At 40.6% G+C, this 22,324-nt stretch overlaps 1 protein-coding gene across 1 annotated transcript; it reads right to left on the bottom strand.

Moving 5' to 3' along the window:
* Positions 1–1,599: 1,599 nt before the first annotated feature.
* Positions 1,600–20,471, bottom strand: LOC139743242 (spermatogenesis-associated protein 20-like). Its single transcript, XM_071653738.1, has 14 exons — positions 20,368–20,471; positions 19,892–19,956; positions 19,300–19,454; positions 18,458–18,601; positions 17,521–17,719; positions 10,238–10,368; positions 9,242–9,346; positions 8,196–8,270; positions 7,346–7,555; positions 6,588–6,780; positions 5,636–5,804; positions 4,651–4,859; positions 3,617–3,816; positions 1,600–2,711 (listed from the first exon to the last, which is right to left on the bottom strand). The coding sequence occupies exons 1-14, from the start codon at positions 20,469–20,471 to the stop codon at positions 2,460–2,462; spliced, it is 2,211 nt and encodes a 736-aa protein (XP_071509839.1). The 3' UTR covers positions 1,600–2,459.
* Positions 20,472–22,324: the final 1,853 nt, after the last annotated feature.

The raw sequence follows: 22,324 nt of genomic DNA, 5'->3' as shown, positions 1-22,324 counted from the left end.
GGAAATAAAGCAGGAGGAAAAGGGCGGTCCCAGGACAAACTTTGCATGATCATAACAGGAAGTCACACTGGCAAAAATCCTAAAGTTCTTGACGAGTCATTGGAAGGGGACCTTCCTTGTGGCTAAATAGATTTCCAGCAAAAAATGAGCCACCTCTTATGGTTCAAGTTATTCTTTGTTCTCACCACAGCCGACCAACAAGCCAAGTAAATCACAGAAGAAGACAAAAATCCACAGAAGTCCTGTCAGCTCTAAGAAGAGCAGGAAGAAAGCCAAGACCTGGGATTTGTTGACGAGCATCCATAGCTTTGGAATTTGAAAACTAAGAATGTCAAAAATTAGGCTAGGAAGAGCAAGTTCTGGAAGAAAAAAAGCCAGTAAGCTTGGCTTTGATGATAATCTCTGATAGATATTTTCAGTAAATGTCAGAATTGTCTTCATCATTGCAATTTGTTCACTGTCTTGTCTTGTCTGGACTTGTCTCGTCATCAGACATGTGTCAATGCTGTCCTGCAGGATACAACTGCTGCATAAGTAATAAATATGCAGTGCTGGCAAAACTTATTAAATACATCTACATTTCAATAAATGTACTATGTCTCATACACTGCATGTTTTGAAAAAAGAAGAAGTGTGATTTAACTTTCCAGCGATCAAAACTTGTTATTTCACTCAATCTATCAGGTTCAGCAGTACCTGCTTGTTTGAAACAGTCATCCTTTTGAGGTGATTCCGATGCATATTTGTAGTTTGCACACCATAGTGAATTCTTAACATGAAATGGTGGACCAGCACTCAATAGATAATTGCACCCTGTACAAGTGAATGAATATACACATCAAAATGCCATACATCATGATATGAACAAGAAACTTGTAGTTTGTAAACTACCTTGACATATATACATTTGTACATAAATGTTATGTGTAGTCTATGACTTAACTGCAGTCAACATATGGCATGACAGATTGACACCAGTAATTACTCTAACTTCTATTTTTCATGATTTGCAAATTTACCCTGTAATCTTTTCTTTGAATATATACATTCAATGGTGATTTACTGTAGGTAGCAGCAGTGACTAGTGAAGCCTCTATTCAACACCCCATACATTCAGCTTGCTTGGAATACAACATTAAAAGACAGAACATGATTAATAGGATGAAATAGGACCATGTATTTGAAGAGTATCTCTCTCGTTCTGAAGTTGCTATCAAATATCACAGATTCATCAGTCAATCAGAATGAATGCACATGCAGCAAAGCATCACCGTACTTCAAGTCAGTGAAACCGCCACAGATCACTTGAAGAAAACCACTGTTGATGACGAACACAGAGTCCTTATTTCATGAAACTTGAAATCATCGTAAGCAGCGGTATCAGCTGCTACTAGAGCGGTAACTGAAAATACACATGGAACTCAGAAGAGAAGTTTGATGTAGAAAAGAACCCTCCACTATTACAAGGCGGAGCATGCCACTTCTACATGAGAAGGACCATGCAGTTGCCATGACTGCTGCAATGAATAATCTTCACGAGGAAACAGACAATGCAGCAGAGTACACCACTACCGGTAATGCTGGAGGAAAAATGCACACGTTGGTGAATGCAATGCATCAGAGATGCCTGATGATGGCTTGATGCTTGAGCTAAACACACAATCGATCACTCACTGCATGGAGCAGCTGAAAAGACAATCTGTCCTTGTCGTCATGGAGCTGTATGGTCTCTGACAGCGGAAGTTCACACATCAAGAGTAATATAGGAATATAGAAACTTTTAGCATTGTCCTGTGTTACTACATGTAAGCCATAAGGATCATATACAATATCTATGAATAGTATTGCATAAGTCTTTGCATGTGAACTGTTCTTAACTTTCTCTAGCATACATTAATGAAAGAAATGCAAAAGGTAGTCACATGGCAATGCCTTCTCTATGTATCTCGTACATATTCATATATACACCTGTACTGAAATGATGGGTTTACAATATGAAATGGACAGAATTTGAGCTTTAATTATGTTGTCACAGTTGAGGGCAATGATGGTGGCAAAATGCATTGCACGTAAAGCAAACCTCCACTTATCAATGGTCATTGTCTATGCCAGCAGGCATAAAAAGATGACCTCAAAATGGTCCAAAAAATTTGAGCATGATGCATATCATGAATGCACGGAATATTTATTGACTTATTTCCCATTGTATTGCTTATATCGATGTTTTGTCTCATGTTTCGCGCACAAATTTTCTGAGTAGTTTGACGTTTTTCAAATTTTGCGCGTTTTTCAACATGTTTGGTTACATTTTATTTTGAGCGTGTCACAAATTCTTGAGGATGTTGCATAGCATGTTGCTAGCTTTTGAGGATGTTGCACAAGAAATTGAGCATGTTGCAGTGACATGCTCAAACCCCTCTTGGACCACCCTGTGACTGTCACGATGTTCACTTTCATGTTCAGTCCTTCAGCACTGTCTCCAGTTCGGCCACGCCCACCGCTGGAAGCTGACACTGGTAGTTCTCGCACACGTAGGCTGTCGCTTTTCCGTCGATGCACTTGAGAGACTTGAGGATGTCCAGGCGCGAGGCAAGGTAGGAGTCGTCGTTGCCGTCGGCGACGATGAGCACCTTGTTGGGAAGGTAGTGGGAGTGGACGCACCTCAGCATCTCCTTGGCGTCATCTGCTGATGGATCACCACAAACTATGATCTAATGGGGGATGAAGGCAAGACAGCAGCAGAAAAGAAGGAAAAATTAAATATTCGATAAACTCATACGCAAAGGGGGAAAAGGGTGTGGAAAATAGGAAAGGGAAAGAATTCTGAAATCTCTGCATTTCACACACATGAAATCTCTAATAACATTTATCAGCCGACTCAATCGACATCAAAGGAATGATTTCATGCTTTAGCGTAGAGTTCATAGAGCAGCTTCTTAAGCGAAATTAACATACTTTTTCTTTCAAAGCAGAAAAAACTGTATCTAAATTTCGATAGCTATACCTTTATTTATTTCTCTTTGTTTGACTAAGTTGTAGTATTGTGTCTGAAATATCTGCAAACATTCTTCATTATCATCACATAGCTCATGGAAAAGCTGGAAGATATTCCTGTGTTCCAACTGATCCTAGCTCTTTAGAAAATGATTCATAACTTCAGTCAGTGGTACAGTGTAAATTCCTGTCACTTTTTGTTTTTTAATATCGATAAGAATGTAGTCTCTAAAAATGTACACACTGCACTTAATCTTTGACCGCAGACATCTGTTTCGTCTAATCCATGGTCACTTTCAATTCAATTCAATTCAATTCAATTCAATTCAATTCAATTCAATTCAATTCAATTCAATTCAATTCAATTCAATTCAATTCAATTCAATAGTTTGTTTATTTCCATCATCAAAAAAGAAAAAGAAAGCATGATTCAAAGCGGTACAAGTTGTCGATTTGTCTTCCATTCATTTGATAAAGACTTTTTCCAATACAATATAAAGTATATGCCTGAATGATGTCATAAAAAAAGAAACAAGTGTAATAGATAAAGAGTTGTAACATGACTTTTCTACTGAACAATGTTTTAAGGTGTCTGTGTCAATCCGACTTGATCCTTCCCTACCTGTTTGGCTGTGCTCCTGAGGAAGACCAGAGCTGCAGCCATCTCAGGCAGAGCCACAGGAATCTTCTCCAGCCGCTCCCTAAAGACGGAGAAGAGCTTCACGGCCTGCTCCTGGTACTCTGGCCTGTTGAGAAAGTGGGAAAGCCTCAGGAGATTCATGGCAGCCACAGAGTTTGCACTGGGCTCGGCTCCGTCTTGGTCTGTTGGGGGAGGGGTTAAGAACGCATGCAGAGAAAGAATAAAAAGTTACGGGCACTCCATTGAAACGCTGCAGAAAATTCACTGTTAGAGGCACCTAATCCTACAGGTTCCTTTGTTTAATATGACCCTTTGCTTCAAGTTTTGCAAAATTCAATCAACCTATTTTCATTCATGAAATGAAAAAATATCCAAAAGGAAATTTCTTATTTCTAAAGATGTGTTCCTGTATTCAATGAGCCCACTTGATTGCATTCTGTAAAATGTTAGATATCATCAGCAGTTCAGAGATGATGATGACAATATGACGTGATTTGCACTCTCTTGGAAAGGTATTGGGTTTTCCTTGGAGGATACGTCAAGCAGATTGCCGACATTTCTGACTGAGAGGCATGAGGACACTGATGTCACAAAGTCAATAGAGTCAAAGCCATTCTTCTTCTGAACAGCAGGGCTGCTGGTATTCATAGATTGAAAATAGGTAGGTTCCAATATTCTTTTAGGAGGGTATTTGTGTGTGTCACATGTATCTCAATAAGCAATGATGATTCCAAAATCAGGAAGGGTGTTATAACCATCTGTGTTGATGGAAGAATCAAAGTTGATTTTGAAGACAGTCTTCTGCAAAATCGGGTGGGGCATGAAACTTGCAGATATTTGTGACTAGCATTCAATGCATGGTGTAGACAAAAATAACTTTCACATGCATATTACTTTCATGAATCTTGGCTCCTTGCCCTTGCAAATTTCGTGAAAGTTTCATGCCTGCCATAATTTCTGATTTTACAGTACATTTACATGCGATGGGAGACTATGAATGCAAGAATTTGACTCACCCTCCTTGAGTCTGAGCAGAATGGACGAGTCCTTGTCCGTGGTGGAGAAGTAGGCTCCGTTGTCCGAGTCCCAAAGGAGCGTGTCCACTTTCTCCTGCAGCTGACCGGCCCATTCCAGCCACTGCTGGTCATAACTGGCCTCATAGAGGTCAAGCAGGCCCCTGATCAGGAAGCAGTAGTCATCTACGAACCCCTCGATTGGAGTTTGACTGGTGGTCAGTCGGAGAGAGAGAAAGAGAAAAGTAAAAGAGAGTTCATTGCTACAACACATTTGCACTGAAATCTATGTGCAGATTGATCCTATACAATCTGCTACTCCAGGAGAAAATGTAACTCAAACAGAATTAGTGTTTTTCTTCTTCGCTAGTGATGGTGTCAGGTTCCATAATCATGAAAAGAAAGTGCACAATTTTCATCAAATGACATGCAAATATCTAAATGCCTTGCCTTTGAAAAACTCACAAACTTGAAAAGAAAACAATTTGAGGAACCATACCATACAATTTACAAAGCATGCATGTAACAGAATCATCATCCTCTTTATTATCATTGCTCATATCAAATTTAAGCCTAAAAAGATGAAGTGACACTATCCTATTGTGAAACATGGCTTATGACTGACCTAAATAGCTCCCTTCACAGTAGCAACACTATATCCATTCACTACAATGTCAAATGGCAGAAAATAAATAATTTCAGTCTTGATTTTGAACTTCCACAATATTTTGTGGGTTCAAAACGTGAAGATGGACATTTATGTGACTGTCCACAGAGGTAGCACTCCTCGTAGATCAGCAGTCCATCTTATTAGGATTTTGCCCATTGTTGCAAGTTGCAATAAGTGAAGTTGTTGCACCAACAACACACATACTTGTGACTGATTGGTTGTTTTCTGGCTGCTGTCATAGTAACTAAGATTATTTCAACATCTAATTACTGCACAACATCGAGATGAAATGGGCGGTCACTGTCGGAGGAGACTCACATCTGGCTGATGTTGCCATCTGCACCCCTGTAGCAGCTCCTGAGTAGACAGCCTGTGGCCGGGTCAAAGAGGTGGTCCCTGATGAAGGTCACAGCCTTGACCGCTCTCTCTGTGTACTCTGCCCGCTGCAGCACTTGACCAGCTCGGGCAAAGCCAGACACCATCAAACCTGTCGGCAAAGATGCCCCACATTTACTAAATATCATTTTTTACCTTTATTACCCCACCGAGAGCTGCATCTTAAAACTCCACTGACACTTTTTCCTGTATCAAGCATCCATATATAACAGAATTAGGCACAAAAGGTTTGCAGCTGTAAACAACTCTAAATGTTTGAAATGTGATCAGCTGGTAGCTATATATTTAAGCAAGTTAAACAATATGTTTTTCATTGTATTGATGAGTGACTAACCTTGTCATCCTACGTGCAGTGGGAATGAATGATTCTAACACCATGAGGTGACACAGTGATATAACACAATTTTGATGAGGGACTGAAATATAATTTACAAAATTGACAGCATGATTTGGTAAAATCTTGGCAAAATTGATAAAATCACATGAGCCACAATACATAGCAACTAGACAGTAATGAGGTGCTATGTTTTCACCTTTACCTAACAGCACATAGTCTCTCAGTGTGTCATTTATTACCCTGTAATGTGCCACTAGCACATCACCTGATTCTTCTTCTTCTTCTTCTTCTTCTTCTTCTTTTTTTTTTTTTGGGGGGGGGGGGGTCACATTAGTCTTTTGCTGCGACAAAGAAATACAGATTGGCGTTTTCATCGACTTACAAGGAAGCACATGAGGGCAAGACAAGACTTACTCTCTCTCTCAACAAGCAAGGAGGAGTGATAGTATGGCAGATAATTGTTTGTAAAACATTTCATTGCAAGGAGGACTATCTAAACATTGAAAGACAGCATTTGGTGACAGTCAGTCCCCTTACCATTCCAAGCAGTCAGCATCTTGTCGTCAAGGTGTGGTCGAGGGCGCTTCAGCCGTTCAGCATGTAGAATGGCTCTGGCTCTCTCCAGGGCTTTCTCTGCGTCGGCGACACTGATCTTGTGCTGTGTTGCTATGGTTTCCAGAGACCCTCTGCATATCTGGACATTCTGGTCCTTCAGCTCACCATGCGGATCCTGGAATTCACAGGATACAAATTTTATGATAGTTTAACAAGAGACCTGCAAGTCTATCACTCACCTGAGCATGAGCAGTCCACTTTGCCTTGATGGCACTCTGTATGAGGTAAACTCTTTAAAAATCTTGAGATTTGGGGATTGCTGCCTTCAGAGACAAAAATCTGCAGGGAAATCTAGTGAAATTAACTTCTTTTTCTCAAAGATTATCACAATGGATGCCATCAAAACCTCACCCTACCTCATGTTATAACATTTCAAACTTTTGGGAAAAAAATTCAAATGTCACAGAAACAAATACAATCACCTAAACCAACCTTGGCAGGAACAAATACTTTCACATACAATATGGCAATAACTTAAACCATATGAATTTGATTAAAAAACTATATTTTAGTTGGAAGTGCTACACAGCCCCTAGAAATGCTTATACAAAGACATGAAAAGGAATAGATATACACATTACATATACTGGTACATGTATTTGTGCCAACCATTTTAAAAGTTACAAATCTGCATAAATTTGCATACATTATGGGCATCTGTAATCATCATCAACCATCACCTGATCAAAGTCGACATTTCCTCCTGCTTTCACTCCATAGTGTGATCTAAAGACATCAGCCAGAGTGACGGAGCCGGACTCCACCACCGTCTCACTCAGCAGAGTTCCAATCTCCTCGTCGGTCCATACGCAGAAAGCACCCTCCTTCTTGTGCTTCGCGTCGTGGGTGGGAAGCGAGTCCGCATCCTCGGCACTGTAAAATCCTCCGGCCTGTCAACATGAACGACAGAAACTTTATCACTTTGCCGAGCCTGTCGGAGTGTACTGACAGATGGGTGATTCATAACAATTCTACAGTGAATCATATTCTAGTGCTCACCCTCGGGCGTAAAATAGAATTTTCATTTGCTTAATCACTCAAAGGAAATCCTATTTCTCAGGTCTCATCTTTAGTAGCTGCAGTACATTTATCAAACCTTCATGGATGTTTACTCAGCCATCATACTAATGTTTAATCAGATATCAAAATAGCATGATGACGACAACAGTTTCCAGTCTCACTAAACACATCCGACTAAAGTAATAACTATTAAGTAGCACAGCTAGACATGCACACACAAAAATCATTACTCAAAAGTCCAAGTTTTTGCTCAAAGGACTTCAAGGAATCTAATTTGGCAGCCTGTCTTAACATGTGGCCCCCCCATATCAAAGTGTCTGCTAAGTTCAACCATGAAAATGAAAGTGACATTAGTAAAAGTTTTCATTCGCTATCATATCTCTCCAACATTAATTGGTCAGCCCAAAGGCAAAAGAATTTTAGGCTAACTTCAGACAGAATGCATCATTCTCTTCCACTAAGACCACAAGAGAGATAATAATGGAAAGAATGATAGAACAAAGGACAAACCTGGTCACTGAGGTCTCTGTTGACATATTCCAGAATGTCTCTAGCAACGTCAGCAAACACCTCTTCCTTGGTGATCTGATAAAAGAAGAATATTGGTCACACAAAAAAAATAATAATTTCGAAACAATTGCCATGAAGAGAATATCAGGATATGACTAACAATTTGTTGCACATGCAAAAGAAAAGAACACACTACACAGAAAGCCAAGAGATGCATAATGAAACTTTGAGCTAGAATTAAGTTACATAGGCACATACTACTGCAAGTTCATGCAGGAAATACATTTTTTTACTCAATCTTCTATGTGCCTAGGTACTCAGTTGAACTTGCCAAGCATTTTCATGAGTAATCCCACCAAAAATTGACCTAATGGTAAAGATAGCAAGCCCGTTCAAGTGTAGCAATGAGCCTCAGTCCAACAGACAACGGGATAGTCAGGGTGACACGAAAGGACTTCGACAGGGAGATTGGGTAATTGGGTAATAAGTTTCCACAAATCTCTGCCAATTGGCAAAGAACAATCTCCAGTGTGCAAGCCGATTGGCAAACGAAGCACAGTAGAGGTTAAGTCAGCAAAACAAGCTTGCAGATGCATTGGAAGTGTGATGACACAGATGATATTTATGATATTGAATGACAGTTGCCAAACATTGATCATAGTCAGTGTGATAACTGACATGCAACAAAAGCTGAAGACAATTTGATAAGGGAAATTTGACAGGAACTAGGAAGAAATAAACTCCATAGATTGTGTGTATATGTAGAAATGAAGCCTAAGAAAGTCAATGAGCTTAAAAATAGTCCAACAAGTGGTTTCACATGACTAGGTCAATCACAACATTGCTCATAACTGCTGGCCTCAAATTAGTTGAGATCCAAAAGAGATGGAAATATGCTGTGAATGGATTTATTTGACATACATATTTGAGCATGGTATAGATTAGAAACATAAATCCTTTGATCTGGATAGATTCAAGTTTTGGTGACGTTGAGTGTACGATAAAAAAAATGACTGGTTGGAGTGGAGAATTTAGTAACTATGTACCTGATATGCATCGAGGAAAGCAACGGCTAGCTGTCCCTGATCGTAAAGCATCTTCTCAAAGTGGGGGACATGCCAGAACCTGTCAGTAGAATACCTGTGAAAACCCTGCAAAGACAGAGCTTAGCAGTTATCTGGTGCCTCATTGGTAGAGTACATCAGTCAATGAGATGTTCCTTTGCTATTAATGCTATGAACATGATTTTTGCATTATATACTGGTACTCTCTTTACCATTACTACCACAAATGCAACAAAAAAATGAAGATTTGGGACATCATGGTCATACACAAGGAACACACTTGTCATCTTATGTTGCTATCTACATGCATCATCTGTCGGACCACGGAGAATAATCTAAACAAGGAAATTTCCTCATCAGCTTTTGGTGAAAAACACATGATGGGAAAATTTTATATGATGAGAATGTTGCAGACTTTGTCTGATATCGGGGTAATTCCACCAAACTCTACTTACTCACATTCAGAGAGAGAGAGAGAGAGAGAGAGAGAGAGAGAGAGAGAGAGAGAGAAAAAAAAAAGATATGATACAACAAAGTTCTGATGAGGACTTTCAAAAAACAAGGTTATAATATCAAGTCTCATGTTCACCTTAATTGGTTCACAATATAACTAAAGTAACATCATTCCAAATAGCTACGGAAGTTTTACATCAAATATACACAGATGAACAAAATCAACTGAACACACTGGACAATAATATGGACGCAACTAAGTGGGATGAATTCTATTGGGTATAATTTTCTCTTCGGTATCTGAAATCTACATGTGCAATTGAAATGTAGTTTTTGTGAGCACTACTTGTTCAAACCTCACCTCAAAATAAGACTTATTCAATATTCACAATTGGCAATAACTACAAAATAGAGGGACACAGTTCAATGCTCTTCTGAATTTTGACAGAAAATTACAATACTCTGGCATGTTTTCACCAGTAAACTAGCAATTTTTGACATACATGGAAAAATCAGTCAAATTACCTGACTGACATGATCGTGGATTCCTCCTTTAGCCATCATTTTCAGTGTGTGTACACACATCTCCAAAGCCTTCTGACCCTCTGGGCTGTCTTGCTTCGTTGAATACAGTCGGAACAAGAAGTTGAAATTCACTTCATGTTGAGAACCATTTATGCAAGGGTGCCGGGAAGGAACAAAAGACACAATTACATCGTTTGAGGAATGTTTTGTTTTGTTTTGTTTTTGTGCCTGAGACACACCAAAATCAACATGTTGCATATCATCTCACTTTGCCAGGGACTTCATGTAAATATCTACAATTTTCCTTTGCCAATAATGTTAACAGATAGAATATCATGACCTCATTCCACTTCACTGTTGATTTCTGATTTTAGATAAGTTTGACTGCTTTCTTGTACACAAATCCCACAAAAGAGCTCTAAAAGCCTCTGATTTAACTCATCCCATTTGAGATTAAGAAATCTCCATAGCCTCTGTGCAGGATTGACCAGGTACCTGTATAGGGTGTGCAAAAACATACAACAGGTAATTCAGGGGCCCCTGCATCTAGGAGAGTTGCAAATCATGCTAATCAAGTGGTTGGCTGCTACTCAGAAAAATAATTCCAGAAAAGCATAGCTAAAAATGAACAAACAAACTAGCCAACAAACAAGTGTTAGCTCTCGATGTGGCAAAATTGAAGTAAGCAGAGGAAGAACTCATGGCTGGAAACCCATGTGAAGAACTATGCCCTACCAGAAAAAAAAAAATAAACAAACAAACACAACCAGCCTTACTGCACTGTTCTCTGGCAGTTTAAGGATCAAGTCCAGCCAGCTCATAATTCACAAGTGCTCTAGTAAGCTTGGTGATAGACCTATAGAACACAGTGAGTCATCCAGCCACAGGTATCATCCTCCTGTACTAAGAAGATGCGACATAAAGACAACCTGCCAGTCCTTTAAAGACAGGTACTGTATGGAGTCACCTATCAAGTGACATATGCTTGTTGACTTGTTGTTTGAAAGATTGTAGACCATCATTTTTCCTACTCCGAGTCTTACTGTAAATATTTAAACTAAGAAATGACAGATGAGTAAAGATGCACAAAAGGATATACTCTGTCAAAGTCTAAATACAACATTGAGGAGATTGATGAGACAAGACCCAATAAAAAGATAGTGGTGATGTGATATATAGTGCAACGATAAGTGTTCCAGCAAAATATCTCTGGTTACAGAGATTAGGTTAGGGTCATGATTGGTTTTGGTTTAGAAAAGGCTGAGGATAAATTTTAGGGTTTAGCAATTACTGCTGATCCTTTTTTAATGATAAATTACACTCCACATCTCCATAACTTTGGAGTCCTTTATTAGTGCAATTAATGTTGCAAATTGATGTTGATTTTCTTTTCTCCCTTCCTTTCTTTTTTCCTTGTAAGATATGAGGAAGGAATAACAACTTAATATGGCTATAATCATTTTCTTGCTATTGGACGGGAGTAGCAACAGCAGTCCTGCAAGACAAGAGCAATCAACTAACTGGCTTATTCTTTCAAGATACAGGGAAGCATCAAGTCTATCAGGCCTATCAGGAACTTCTCTGCATAGATGCAACATACAAACTGAACAACCTCTGGATGCCCCTCTTTCTGATTCTTGTGGAAGATGGAGGTGGGAAAAGTGAGTTAGCAACTACAGCAATCCTTGCAAATGAAAACAGAGAGAGCTTGAAATGGTTGTTTGAAAGTTTCAAGAAGCACGATGAACACTGGCCACAAACAGTGAACATTGTGAGTGACAAAGACATGAATGAATGCAGGCAATAGCAGATGCTTTCCCTCAAGCAAACATGCATGTTTGTTTGTTTCACATGCTGCATACCTTCCAAAGGGAGGTGGTGGAAGGGAAGCTTGGTATCACCAACGGACAGACAATGACAGCACTGAGGATACTGCAGAAAATGGCACAGAGCAGGAGTAAAGAAGAGTACCATGAAAATCTAACATTTCTAGAGGAATCATGCCTGTCTTCTGTCGCACAGTATGTCAAGGTAAACTGGGATCCCATCAGGGTAAAATGGGTCCTTGGTATGAAGAGTATACCTACACTCTCCTTAATAAAACTAACAACCGCCTGGAGTGTTTGAATCAGAAACTGAAGAGTGTTGTAGGTCGCTACAGCACACTCCCAGAATTCATATCGAGATTCTTTGTGTAAGTGCATTCTTTGAGAGGAGAGCGAGACCAAGATGCAGCAGACATTGTTCATAAGAGGAAGGAGGTAAAGCTGCCAGGGGATGCACCAGAAAGGAAATACTCTGATGTTTTCACCCCTTATGCAGCCTCATTAGTGCATCAGTAACTCAGCATCAAGATTGGCCAAACTTCTACATGATTCTGGGGGACAACGGAGATGGGAAAAGTGTTTAGCAGCTGCAGCAATCCTCGCAAATGAAAACAGAGAGAGCTTGAAATGGCTGTTTGACAGTTTCAAGAAGCACGATGAACACCGGCCACAAATAGTGAACATCATGAATGACAAAGACATGAATAAATGTGGGCAATAGCAGATGCTTTCCCTCAAGCAAACATGTATGTTTGTTTGTTTCACATGTTGCATACCTTCCAAAGGGAGGTGGTGGAAGGGAAGTTGGGTATCACCAATGGACAAAGAATGACAGCACTGAGGATACTGCAGAAAATGGCACAGAGCAGGAGTAAAGACGAGTATCAGAAAAATCTAACATTTCTAGAGGAATCATGTCCGTCTGCTGTCACACAGTATGTCAAGGCAAACTGGGATCCCATAAGGAAAGAATGGGTCCTTGGTATGAAGAGTACCTACGCACTCCTTGATAACACTGAAAACCACCTGGAGTGTTTGAATCAGAAACTGAAGAGTGTTGTAGGACGCTACAGCACACTCCCACAATTCATATTGAGATTCTTCATGTTGGTGCATTCTTTGAGAGGAGAGCGAGACCAAGATGCAGCAGACATTGTTCATAAGAGGAAGGAGGTGAAGCTACCAGGGGATGCACCAGAAAGGAAATACTCTGATGTTTTCACCCCCTATGCAGTCTCATTAGTGCATCAGCAACTCAGTATCAAGATTGGCCAAACTTCTACATGATTCTGGGGGAAGATGGAGATGGGAAAAGTGAGTTAGCAACTGCAACAATCCTTGCAAATGAAAACAGAGAGAGCTTGAAATGGTTGTTTGAAAGTTTCAAGAAGCATGATGAACACCGGCCACAAACAGTGAACATCATGAGTGACAAAGACATGAATGAGCGTGGGGTTTTGGAAGATGGCTTCCCTCAAGCCAGTATGGACATTTGCTTGTTTCACACACTGCGCACATTCCAATGGGAGGTGGCGGAAGGGAAGCTGGCTATCAACAATGGACAGACAATGACAGCACGAGGATACTCTGGAAAATGGCATACAGCAGGAGTAAAGAAGAGTACCAGAAAAATCCAACACTTCTTGAGGAGTCATGTCCATCTGCTGTCACACAGTACATGAAGACAAACTGGGATCCCATCAGAGAAGAATGGGTCCTTGGTATGAAGAGTACCTACACATTCCTTAATAACACTAAAAACAGTCTGGAGCGTTTGAATCAGAAACTGAAGAGTGTCGTAGGACGCTATAGCACACTCCCACAATTCATAACAAGATTCTTCGTGTTGGTGCATTCTTTGAGAGGAGAGCAAGACCAAGATGCAGCAGACATTGTTCATAAGAGGAAGGAGGTGAAGCTGACAGGGGATGCAGCTGAAAGGAAATATTCTGATGTTCTCACCCCTTATGCAGCCCCATCAGTGAATCAGTAACACAGCATCAATATTAGCCAAACTTCTACATGATTCTGGGGGAAGATAGAGATGGAAAAGGTGAGTTAGCAGCTGCAGCAATCCTTGCAAATGAAAACAGAGAGAGCTTGAAATGGCTGTTTGACAGTTTCAAGAAGCACGATGAACACTGGCCACAAATAGTGAACATCATGAGTGACAAAGACATGAATAAATGTGGGCAATAGCAGATGCTTTCCCTCAAGCAAACATGCATGTTTGTTTGTTTCACATGTTGCATACCTTCCAAAGGGAGGTGGTGGAAGGGAAGTTGGGTATCACCAATGGACAAAGAATGACAGCACTGAGGATACTGCAGAAAATGGCATACAGCAGGAGTAAAGAGGACTACCAGAAAAATCTAACACTTCTTGAGGAATCATGTCCGTGTTCTGTAACACAGCATGTCAAGGAAAACTGGGATCCCATCAGGGAAGAATGGGTCCTTGTCATGAAGAGTACCTACACACTCCTTAATAACAGAAACTGAAGAGTGTTGCAGGACGCTACAGCACACTCCCACAATTCATATCGAGATTCTTTGTGTTAGTGCATTCTTTGAGAGGAGAGCGAGACCAAGATGCAGCAGACATTGTTCATAAGAGGAAGGAGGTAAAGCTGCCAGGGGATGCACCAGAAAGGAAATACTCTGATGTTCTCACCCCTTATGCAGCCTCATTAGTGTATCAGTAAATCAGCATCAAGATTGGCCAAACCTCTACATGATTCTGGGGGAAGATGGAGACGGGAAAGGTGATTTAACTACTGCAGCAATCTCTGCAAATGAAAACAGAGAGAGCTTGAAATGGCTGTTTGAAAGTTTCAAGAAGCACAATGAACACCGGCCATAAACAGTGAACATCGTGAGTTACAAAGACATGAATGAATGTGGGGCAATAGCAGATGTCTTCCCTTATGCAAGCATGCACATTTGTTTCACATGTTGCATTCCTTCTGAAGGGAGGTGGTCAAAGGAAAGCTATCACCAATGGACAGAGAATGACAGCAAGAGGATACTCTGGAAAATGGCATACAGCAGGAGTAAAGAAGAGTACCAGAAAAGTCTAACACTTCTTGAGCAGTCATGTCTATCTGCTGTCACACAATATGTGAAGGCAAACTGGGATCCCATTTTGTTTGTTTCACATGCTGTGGACATTCCGATGGGAGGTGGCAGAATGGAAGCTTGGTATCAACAATGGACAGACACTGACAGCACTGAGGATACTGCAGAAAATGGCATACGGCAGGAGTAAAGAAGAGTACCAGAAAAATCTAACATTTTTGAGGAGTCATGCCCATCTTCTGTCACACAGTACGTGAAGGCAAACTGGGATCCCATCAGAGAAAAAAGGGTCCTTCGTATGAAGAGTACCTACACACTGCTTAGTAACACTAACAACCGCCAGGGTTGTTTGAATCAGAAACTGAAGAGTGTTGTAGGATGGTATACAGTACACTCCCACAATTCATATCAAGATTCCTAGTCTTGGAGTACTCATTGAAAGGGGAGTGAGACCAAGATGCAGAAGATATTGTTCATAAGAGGAAGGAGGTGAAGCTACCAGGGGATGCACCAGAAAGGAAATACTCTGAAGTTCTCACCCCTTATGCAGTCTCATTAGTGCATCAGCAACTCAGCATCAAGGGTGGCCAAACTTCCCAGTGTAAGACAATAAACTGACTACATCCCACTTCAACCAACCGTAGGTCAACAGTAAGATGAAGTGCTTTTAAAAACTGTTAAAAGCAGCATGTCTATGTACAATCAAGTTTGGTCCTGTCAGTCGTTAAAAAAATCAAGACTGTGGACAATGTACACCACCCTGAAGATGCACATGGAAAAGGCCTGCAAGGAAGTCTATGAAATGTACATCAATAACATCATATACCCTGACCTCTGGTCAGATCCGAAGTGGTTCTGGAGTCCACATCTCTAGCAAATGCCATGACAACAATGGAGTTGCCCCCTTCAAAGACCATCCAGAGCCACCTTCATTGGAGACACAGACAGAGCAGACCTACAGACTGAACAACCAAATTTGCTCAGTATTAAACCAGGCCACAGACTCCACAGACCTTCCAGGTCTTGGACCAAACTCATTTCCACCAATACCAGACAATCACGTATCTGGAAACGGTGTGACAAAGCTGCTAAAGAAACTTAATCCTTACAAATCTGCAGGCCCTAACACCATCCCTGCTTGATTCCTGAAAGAGCTGGCAGATAGTCTTGGACCTGCACTTAGGACCATCTACCAAGTCTCAACTGATACAAGGATTTTGCCAGATATGTGGAAATCTAGTCTGGTAGTGCCTGTACTTACAGAAGGTGATGGGAACAAGGCAGCCAACTATTGTCCAATCTCCCTGACAGTCATATTATGTTGTAGATTACTAGAACACATACTCCATAGCTGAATTATGCGCCACCTTGACTCACAGCATACTCACTGATGTCCAGCATGGGTTTTGTAAGGCTTGTTCAAGCAAAACACAGCTTAACACTGCTGTTGATGACATTGCCCACAACTCAGACAACAGTCACCAAATCGATGTTATATTGCTTGACTTAGCAAAGGCTTTTGATAAAGCTGAAGTTCTATGGCATCTATGGCAGTCTCCTAACATGGCTTGGCAACTTCCTACAAGGTAGAGTAAAGAAGGTAGTCCTCAATGAAGAGTCAGTAGACCAAATATTTGTAACACCTGGGGTGCCACAGGGCACAGTGCTAGGCCCTACGCTCTTTCTCACATACATCAATGACTTACTGGATTGTATATCTGAAGGTACTATAGTCAGGCTGTTTGCAGACGATTGCATGGTATACAGAGTCATAAAAAATGCTGAAGATGCCACACAGTTTGACTGCAACTCTCTACAGTAAAGGGAGCAGAAGTGGTTGATGAGTTTCACACAGAAAAGTGCAACATCCTTAAAATCACAAGGTGTCATAACTTTCTTGCTTCCTCATACTCAATCAACAATCAACCCTTAAAACCAGTCTCCTCAGCCAAATATCTAGGGGTGGAATTCACCGACAAACTATCATGGAACAAGCATATAGACAGCACAACCAATAAGGACTGAAAGTACTTGGTTTCCTGTGTCCAAACATGAACAAGTGTCCTGGAGACATCAAAATGATGTGCCATATCACACTTGTCTGACCTATCCTGGAACATGCCAGCTGAGTGTGGGATCCCAACAAGTTGTAAACTGCAGTTTTAGTAGTCATAGCAAGTAAGGCTAAGGTGGAGTCATTTCAATGTAGTGTTGCATGATACATCAACAATGACTTTTCGAGTGAAAGAAGTGTCACCGCCATGCAGACAGACCTTAAATGGGATACCCTACAGATCTGGAGACTTTCACAGTCCCTTGCTGTCTTGTTTGGTAGTTGTACACACCAGTTTCAGTAATCATCTCAAGTATGCGTACATACCCGGCTGTGGAAACTTGGGAGCACCGCCAAAGCCTCCGTATTGATCATCAAAGCTGTCATTGAGCTGCTTGTAGCACTTGTCCATGACCTCTGACCCCAGGGGTGAAGGGTCACTGGATGACTTCATCTGGACAGCACTCTGTAGGGCCTCCAGAATCTTGTTGCTCTGCTGTTCCAACGCTGACTTGTTGTTTCTCCACTGCAGTCAAGGATACACTTCAAATTATTCTAAAACAACAACATAATTCCTGTAACCTGATTGGTCGATTTCTCATCATGTGGCCTGGCCCCAGTTTGCCTTGACAGGAGCTGACAACATTCTCATCCCATTGTGAACTGAACATGCAAGATAATCTAATGTGTAGGTGAATTCACTGTAGCAATGCATAGTAATGGAATGAGAAGTATTATTCATTTCAGGAGAAATTTTAGTGATCTCCCATCTTTGAGACAATATACTGTGCATTGGACTTAAAAATTTTCAGTAAATGTTGTTGAATATTGGATGACTTGCAAGATTTGTGAAAGTAAAAACACCACAAAATATACTGCATACAGTAACCTTTCATGTGCTGTTAAAAAAAGCATGATCAAAAGAGCACTTGAATAATGCAGTATGTTTCTATATAGCTGAAGGACAAGACACATTACTTGCTTTGACTGTGCAGTGATAGCGTATGAAATATGGTAGGCTCATTTGGTATGAAATAATCTATAATCATAAATATGGCCACTGTTTGCTTCAAATAAGTCTGAAGACACGACTATTCATTACTGGTGATCATGCTGATATTTTGAAAGCAAGAAGTAGATTCAGAAATGAAAGGTTAACTTTATTACACTGATTAGTGAACAACCCTCATTCTCATTTGTGTTTCAAGTAGAATACACATTTACAAGTTATGCTTAAAAATGTGTTTTCTTTTGCACAGCTCACCTGCTTTGCAATGGTCTGTAGGATGGTGCCAAAGCCAGGACGGCCAAATCGATCGTGGGGAGGGAAGTATGTGCCCCCCATGAGGGGTTTGAGGTCAGGGGTCAACCAGACGCTCATTGGCCACCCACCTCCTCCAGCTGTAGCCTACACAGTAAAATGATAATATATCATACTACATACATACATAATATACATTTCTTCAAATTGGAAATATTTGTGAAAACCTTGTATGTGTGAGAAAGGTCCACTTGGCATCAGTAAGTACTATTTCTACATGGTCTCTGGCATCATATACAATTTTGTAAGTGTGTTACCAATCAGAGAAAGAAACAGTTTGTAGATTTTTTATGAGGTGTTCTATTATGCATCAAGTGTGGATTATTTTCACACAAGACACGGTAAAGTTTTGAATGAAATTTTTCTTGGGACAGTTTGCAGGTTGTAACATTGGTGTAAGCCTTAGAAAATGTGATCGTAATTCTGGACTTAGTTCAGAATTGATGTTTGGTTGGGAAATCTTTTCAGCTTGGGTGCAATAAGAGATCTTACAAATGCCAAGATTCTGCAACACTGCATGATGTCATGCTTTGGATCATCAGGCATGTGTCAACTTGTAATTCTTCTAGCCTAAATCCCTCCCTCATTGAAAACAAGAATAATGACAGCAGAAAGAAGAGGAAAGTGCAAGCCAAGGTCAACAAAGGCAATAAACCCAACTGAGTGATATAGGAAGATTCTAACCCTTTGTTGTGCTTTGGGTGCTGATTGGCAAAGAAAACCCCATAGAGATGTACATGCCATCCACAGTCCCTAGCACAGAAAGAGTTAAATCTGGTCCTTACCTGAATAAAAGTCATGTACACTCGGTCCACATCGGGCCTCTCCTCTCGGTCCACCTTGATGCTGACATAGTGCTCATTCATCAGCTTACCGATGTCCTTGTTTTCAAAGGACTCTCGCTCCATCACATGACACCAGTGACAAGTAGAGTAACCAACTAAGCAGGTCAAGAAAGAAAAACAACAACCATATGAGGCATTAATTTATCGCCTATGTTAGTACGAGAGCAATAGGTGACGCGTCGATGATAATAGTGAAATATAATGTACAATTCTGTATTATACTGTCAAGATTTCTCATGAACTTGGACACCTTAAAAGAATGGAAAAAGGGTTAGAGAAAAGTGAGATCAAAATATCTGACATGAGTGTGAAGACTAGAGACTGAGCAAATGAGTTATCTCATGTACCTTCGAATTATAAGGATCGAGTATTCCTACAAACAAACAAAAAAATATGTAAAAATTTTAGGACTTTTAAGAGTGTTCAAGTATGGCTTGCTTAAACAGCTGTGCAGACATGACAAGGAACATTGTCAAAGATGGATAATTTAGACGCACATGAAGAGGTGACGCTATGAGAATGAGGTGCTCACCTGATAAGAATATCAATTTATTTTCAGCCTTGGCCTTGTCAAAAGCTTCCTGCCCCCATGGAAACCTGTTGAGAAGAAGAAAAAAAAACCCACATCACAACACTCAGGAGTCAATTTAGAAGCCATAGACCATCTGCTCACAAAATGTAAATAAAAGATAATCTCGTAATATGGCAATCATGTTCACAATGTGAGCATTATTTCTTTTTTTTTAAAACAGAATACAAAATATAGCATCAGCATGTGAATAAAATTGAAGCACCGCCAACAGTATGGCATAAAGAAACCTTCCCCTGTCATTTTCATAAGTTTATCAGAAATAAACACTTTACTTTTGATTTGTTTATTTTGTGCTGGATTGATTGGCTTAATAGCCTTAATACAGAACCATACAGGACAAGACATCTCAGTATATTTCTATCTATTGCTCTTTGTATTAAAGTATTGAAAGGAATTTAGGAGACAGCAGTATTTACCAATCAACAGGATTGCTGGCATGCTGTAGCAGGTAGGGAGACTTCTCCTGGGCCAGTCGGTTACTGACTGACTGTGTGTTGCCATCACTGCCGCCCGATGCCATCCTGGTGTGCCACAGACTGGGAGAGAGGGAGGAGGGAATAGATTAAGGAGGGGCATTATTAATACTATACTGCTTGTTCTTGAGGGTAACAGCATGGAGTTGAGATCGGGATGGGGGGCGGGGGCAATAATACTTATCACGATGCCCCAAATAAAAGCAATCTATATCTGGTTTATATACCCAATAGCAAATGCATAAAATATGTATAATAGAAACAAATTTTACTGGGTCAATAGCAATCTCACTAGCCAATTCACACATCAGGCACTGACTCAGACGTTTGCTAGTGTAGCACAGGACACGTATCATGCTATGGAAGCCAAGCATTTGCAGTATACATGTCCACATACATACCCCTAAATAACAAATAGAGGGCAGTTTATCAAAAGCTATGAAGGCCATTTTGTACTACAGAGGCAGTTGTGTACTATGAGGGCGTGTACCCATATGCAATTGCTGAATTTATGCACCTGAATTTGACCAATCAGAATGGAGGCTTCATCAAATGAGGTATATAAACATAACCTATATCTAGTGAGACAGTGAGAGAGAGAAAGAATATTCAAATGTTGTCATACAGATGTGGCAGACAAGAATACATCAGTTGTATGTCATCACCGACAATGGAAATCTCACAGTGTCTTTGTTGGACGAGTGTGCTTCAGCTGGGAGTGGTGAAGAGTCTTCTGCAGTTGTGAACACAGCCTCACTGCCTTCAGACTCTGACCGGCTAGATGTCTAAGCATTGAAAGATTGAAATCTCCTACCACCTAGCAATTGTCTGGTGAAAAAGAAAACACACACATGTGCACAGAAATATGAGGCACATTAGCATTGAGAGTATAAACCCTTTCATCTTTAAAATATTGTACAGTGCATATCAAAAAAAAAAAAAAAAAAAAAAAAGAAGAAAAGGTACCTCGTAATCCAACTTTGAAAGTCTATACTTCTTAATTGTCATGAGGGGAGAGGGTAAATGTCATTATGAGCTAACCCGACTAGACGCTTCGAATGGTGTTGAATGGTGTGTCTCCGTGCACCAGCACACTTGTGTAGTCTACTACAGCGACAAGGAAGGCTGGGTATGAGCAGGAGACCCCCCCCCCCCCCCCCCCCCATTCACATGAGCAGATTTCCTGCAGCTGCACAAGCTACTTCTAGATCCAGTCCCTGAACTGAATTTGACCAAAGGGTCACGTGCACACTAAAAATTCTGCAGTAAAACTTACAGCACCAATAGTTATACATGGGACCACGTACTTAAACTCTCTGCCTTTCATTCCTCTCAACCGTACCACGTACACCAGTCGCAACACCTATAATAAAGGTCGAAAGCTCGAATAAGCATCATAAAATATAGACTGACAGGACGTGTGATTTGAACAGACCATATACATCTCATAAAGTGTCCTGTGACTACGGAAATGAACGATAATTGGTTCACACTTTGATCAATTACCTGACGCTCCTTCAACAATGAACACAGCAGCATTGACCTAGTCCCACATGTGCTAAACGGTGTAGCTCGGATCGACGCTCAGGCAAGTCTTTTTGTACAGTCAAGTTGGGTACGCATTAACCCCGGGACGCTCCGTATACACAGTTACACACTGTGGGAGCGTCCTGAGTCAATAGAGTGCTATATCGGTAAGCTTGAAAAACATACACAGTCTGTCACAGATTTTCGCACCTCCGTAGGTTTCGAATATCACGAGGAAAAAACATACTTTTATAGTATACATAAGATTCTTATCTAATTAATACCCTTCGTTCACCTTGTTCTTGTTCACACTGGTCCAATGATCTTGAAAAAACGTTTTTTTTCACGGCCATATACGGGTCCGCAGTCCTAG

Source organism: Diadema antillarum, unplaced genomic scaffold, assembly GCF_040938485.1.
Source record: "Diadema antillarum isolate AM-2024a unplaced genomic scaffold, OU_Dant_1.0 seq00001060_RagTag, whole genome shotgun sequence".
Classification (NCBI taxonomy): domain Eukaryota; kingdom Metazoa; phylum Echinodermata; class Echinoidea; order Diadematoida; family Diadematidae; genus Diadema; species Diadema antillarum.
This window is presented reverse-complemented; position numbering and strand designations above follow the sequence as displayed.

Bases quoted from the DNA above. Each gene is read 5' to 3' on its own strand.
- LOC139743242 (XM_071653738.1), bottom strand. From the start codon at position 20,471: ATGGCATCGGGCGGCAGTGATGGCAACACACAGTCAGTCAGTAACCGA. The intron at 19,957-20,367 runs GTAAATACTGCT...TCTTCTCAACAG, and splicing joins GCCAGCAATCCTGTTGATTG to GTTTCCATGGGGGCAGGAAG. The intron at 5,805-6,587 runs GTAAGGGGACTG...CTTTGCCGACAG, and splicing joins GATGCTGACTGCTTGGAATG to GTTTGATGGTGTCTGGCTTT.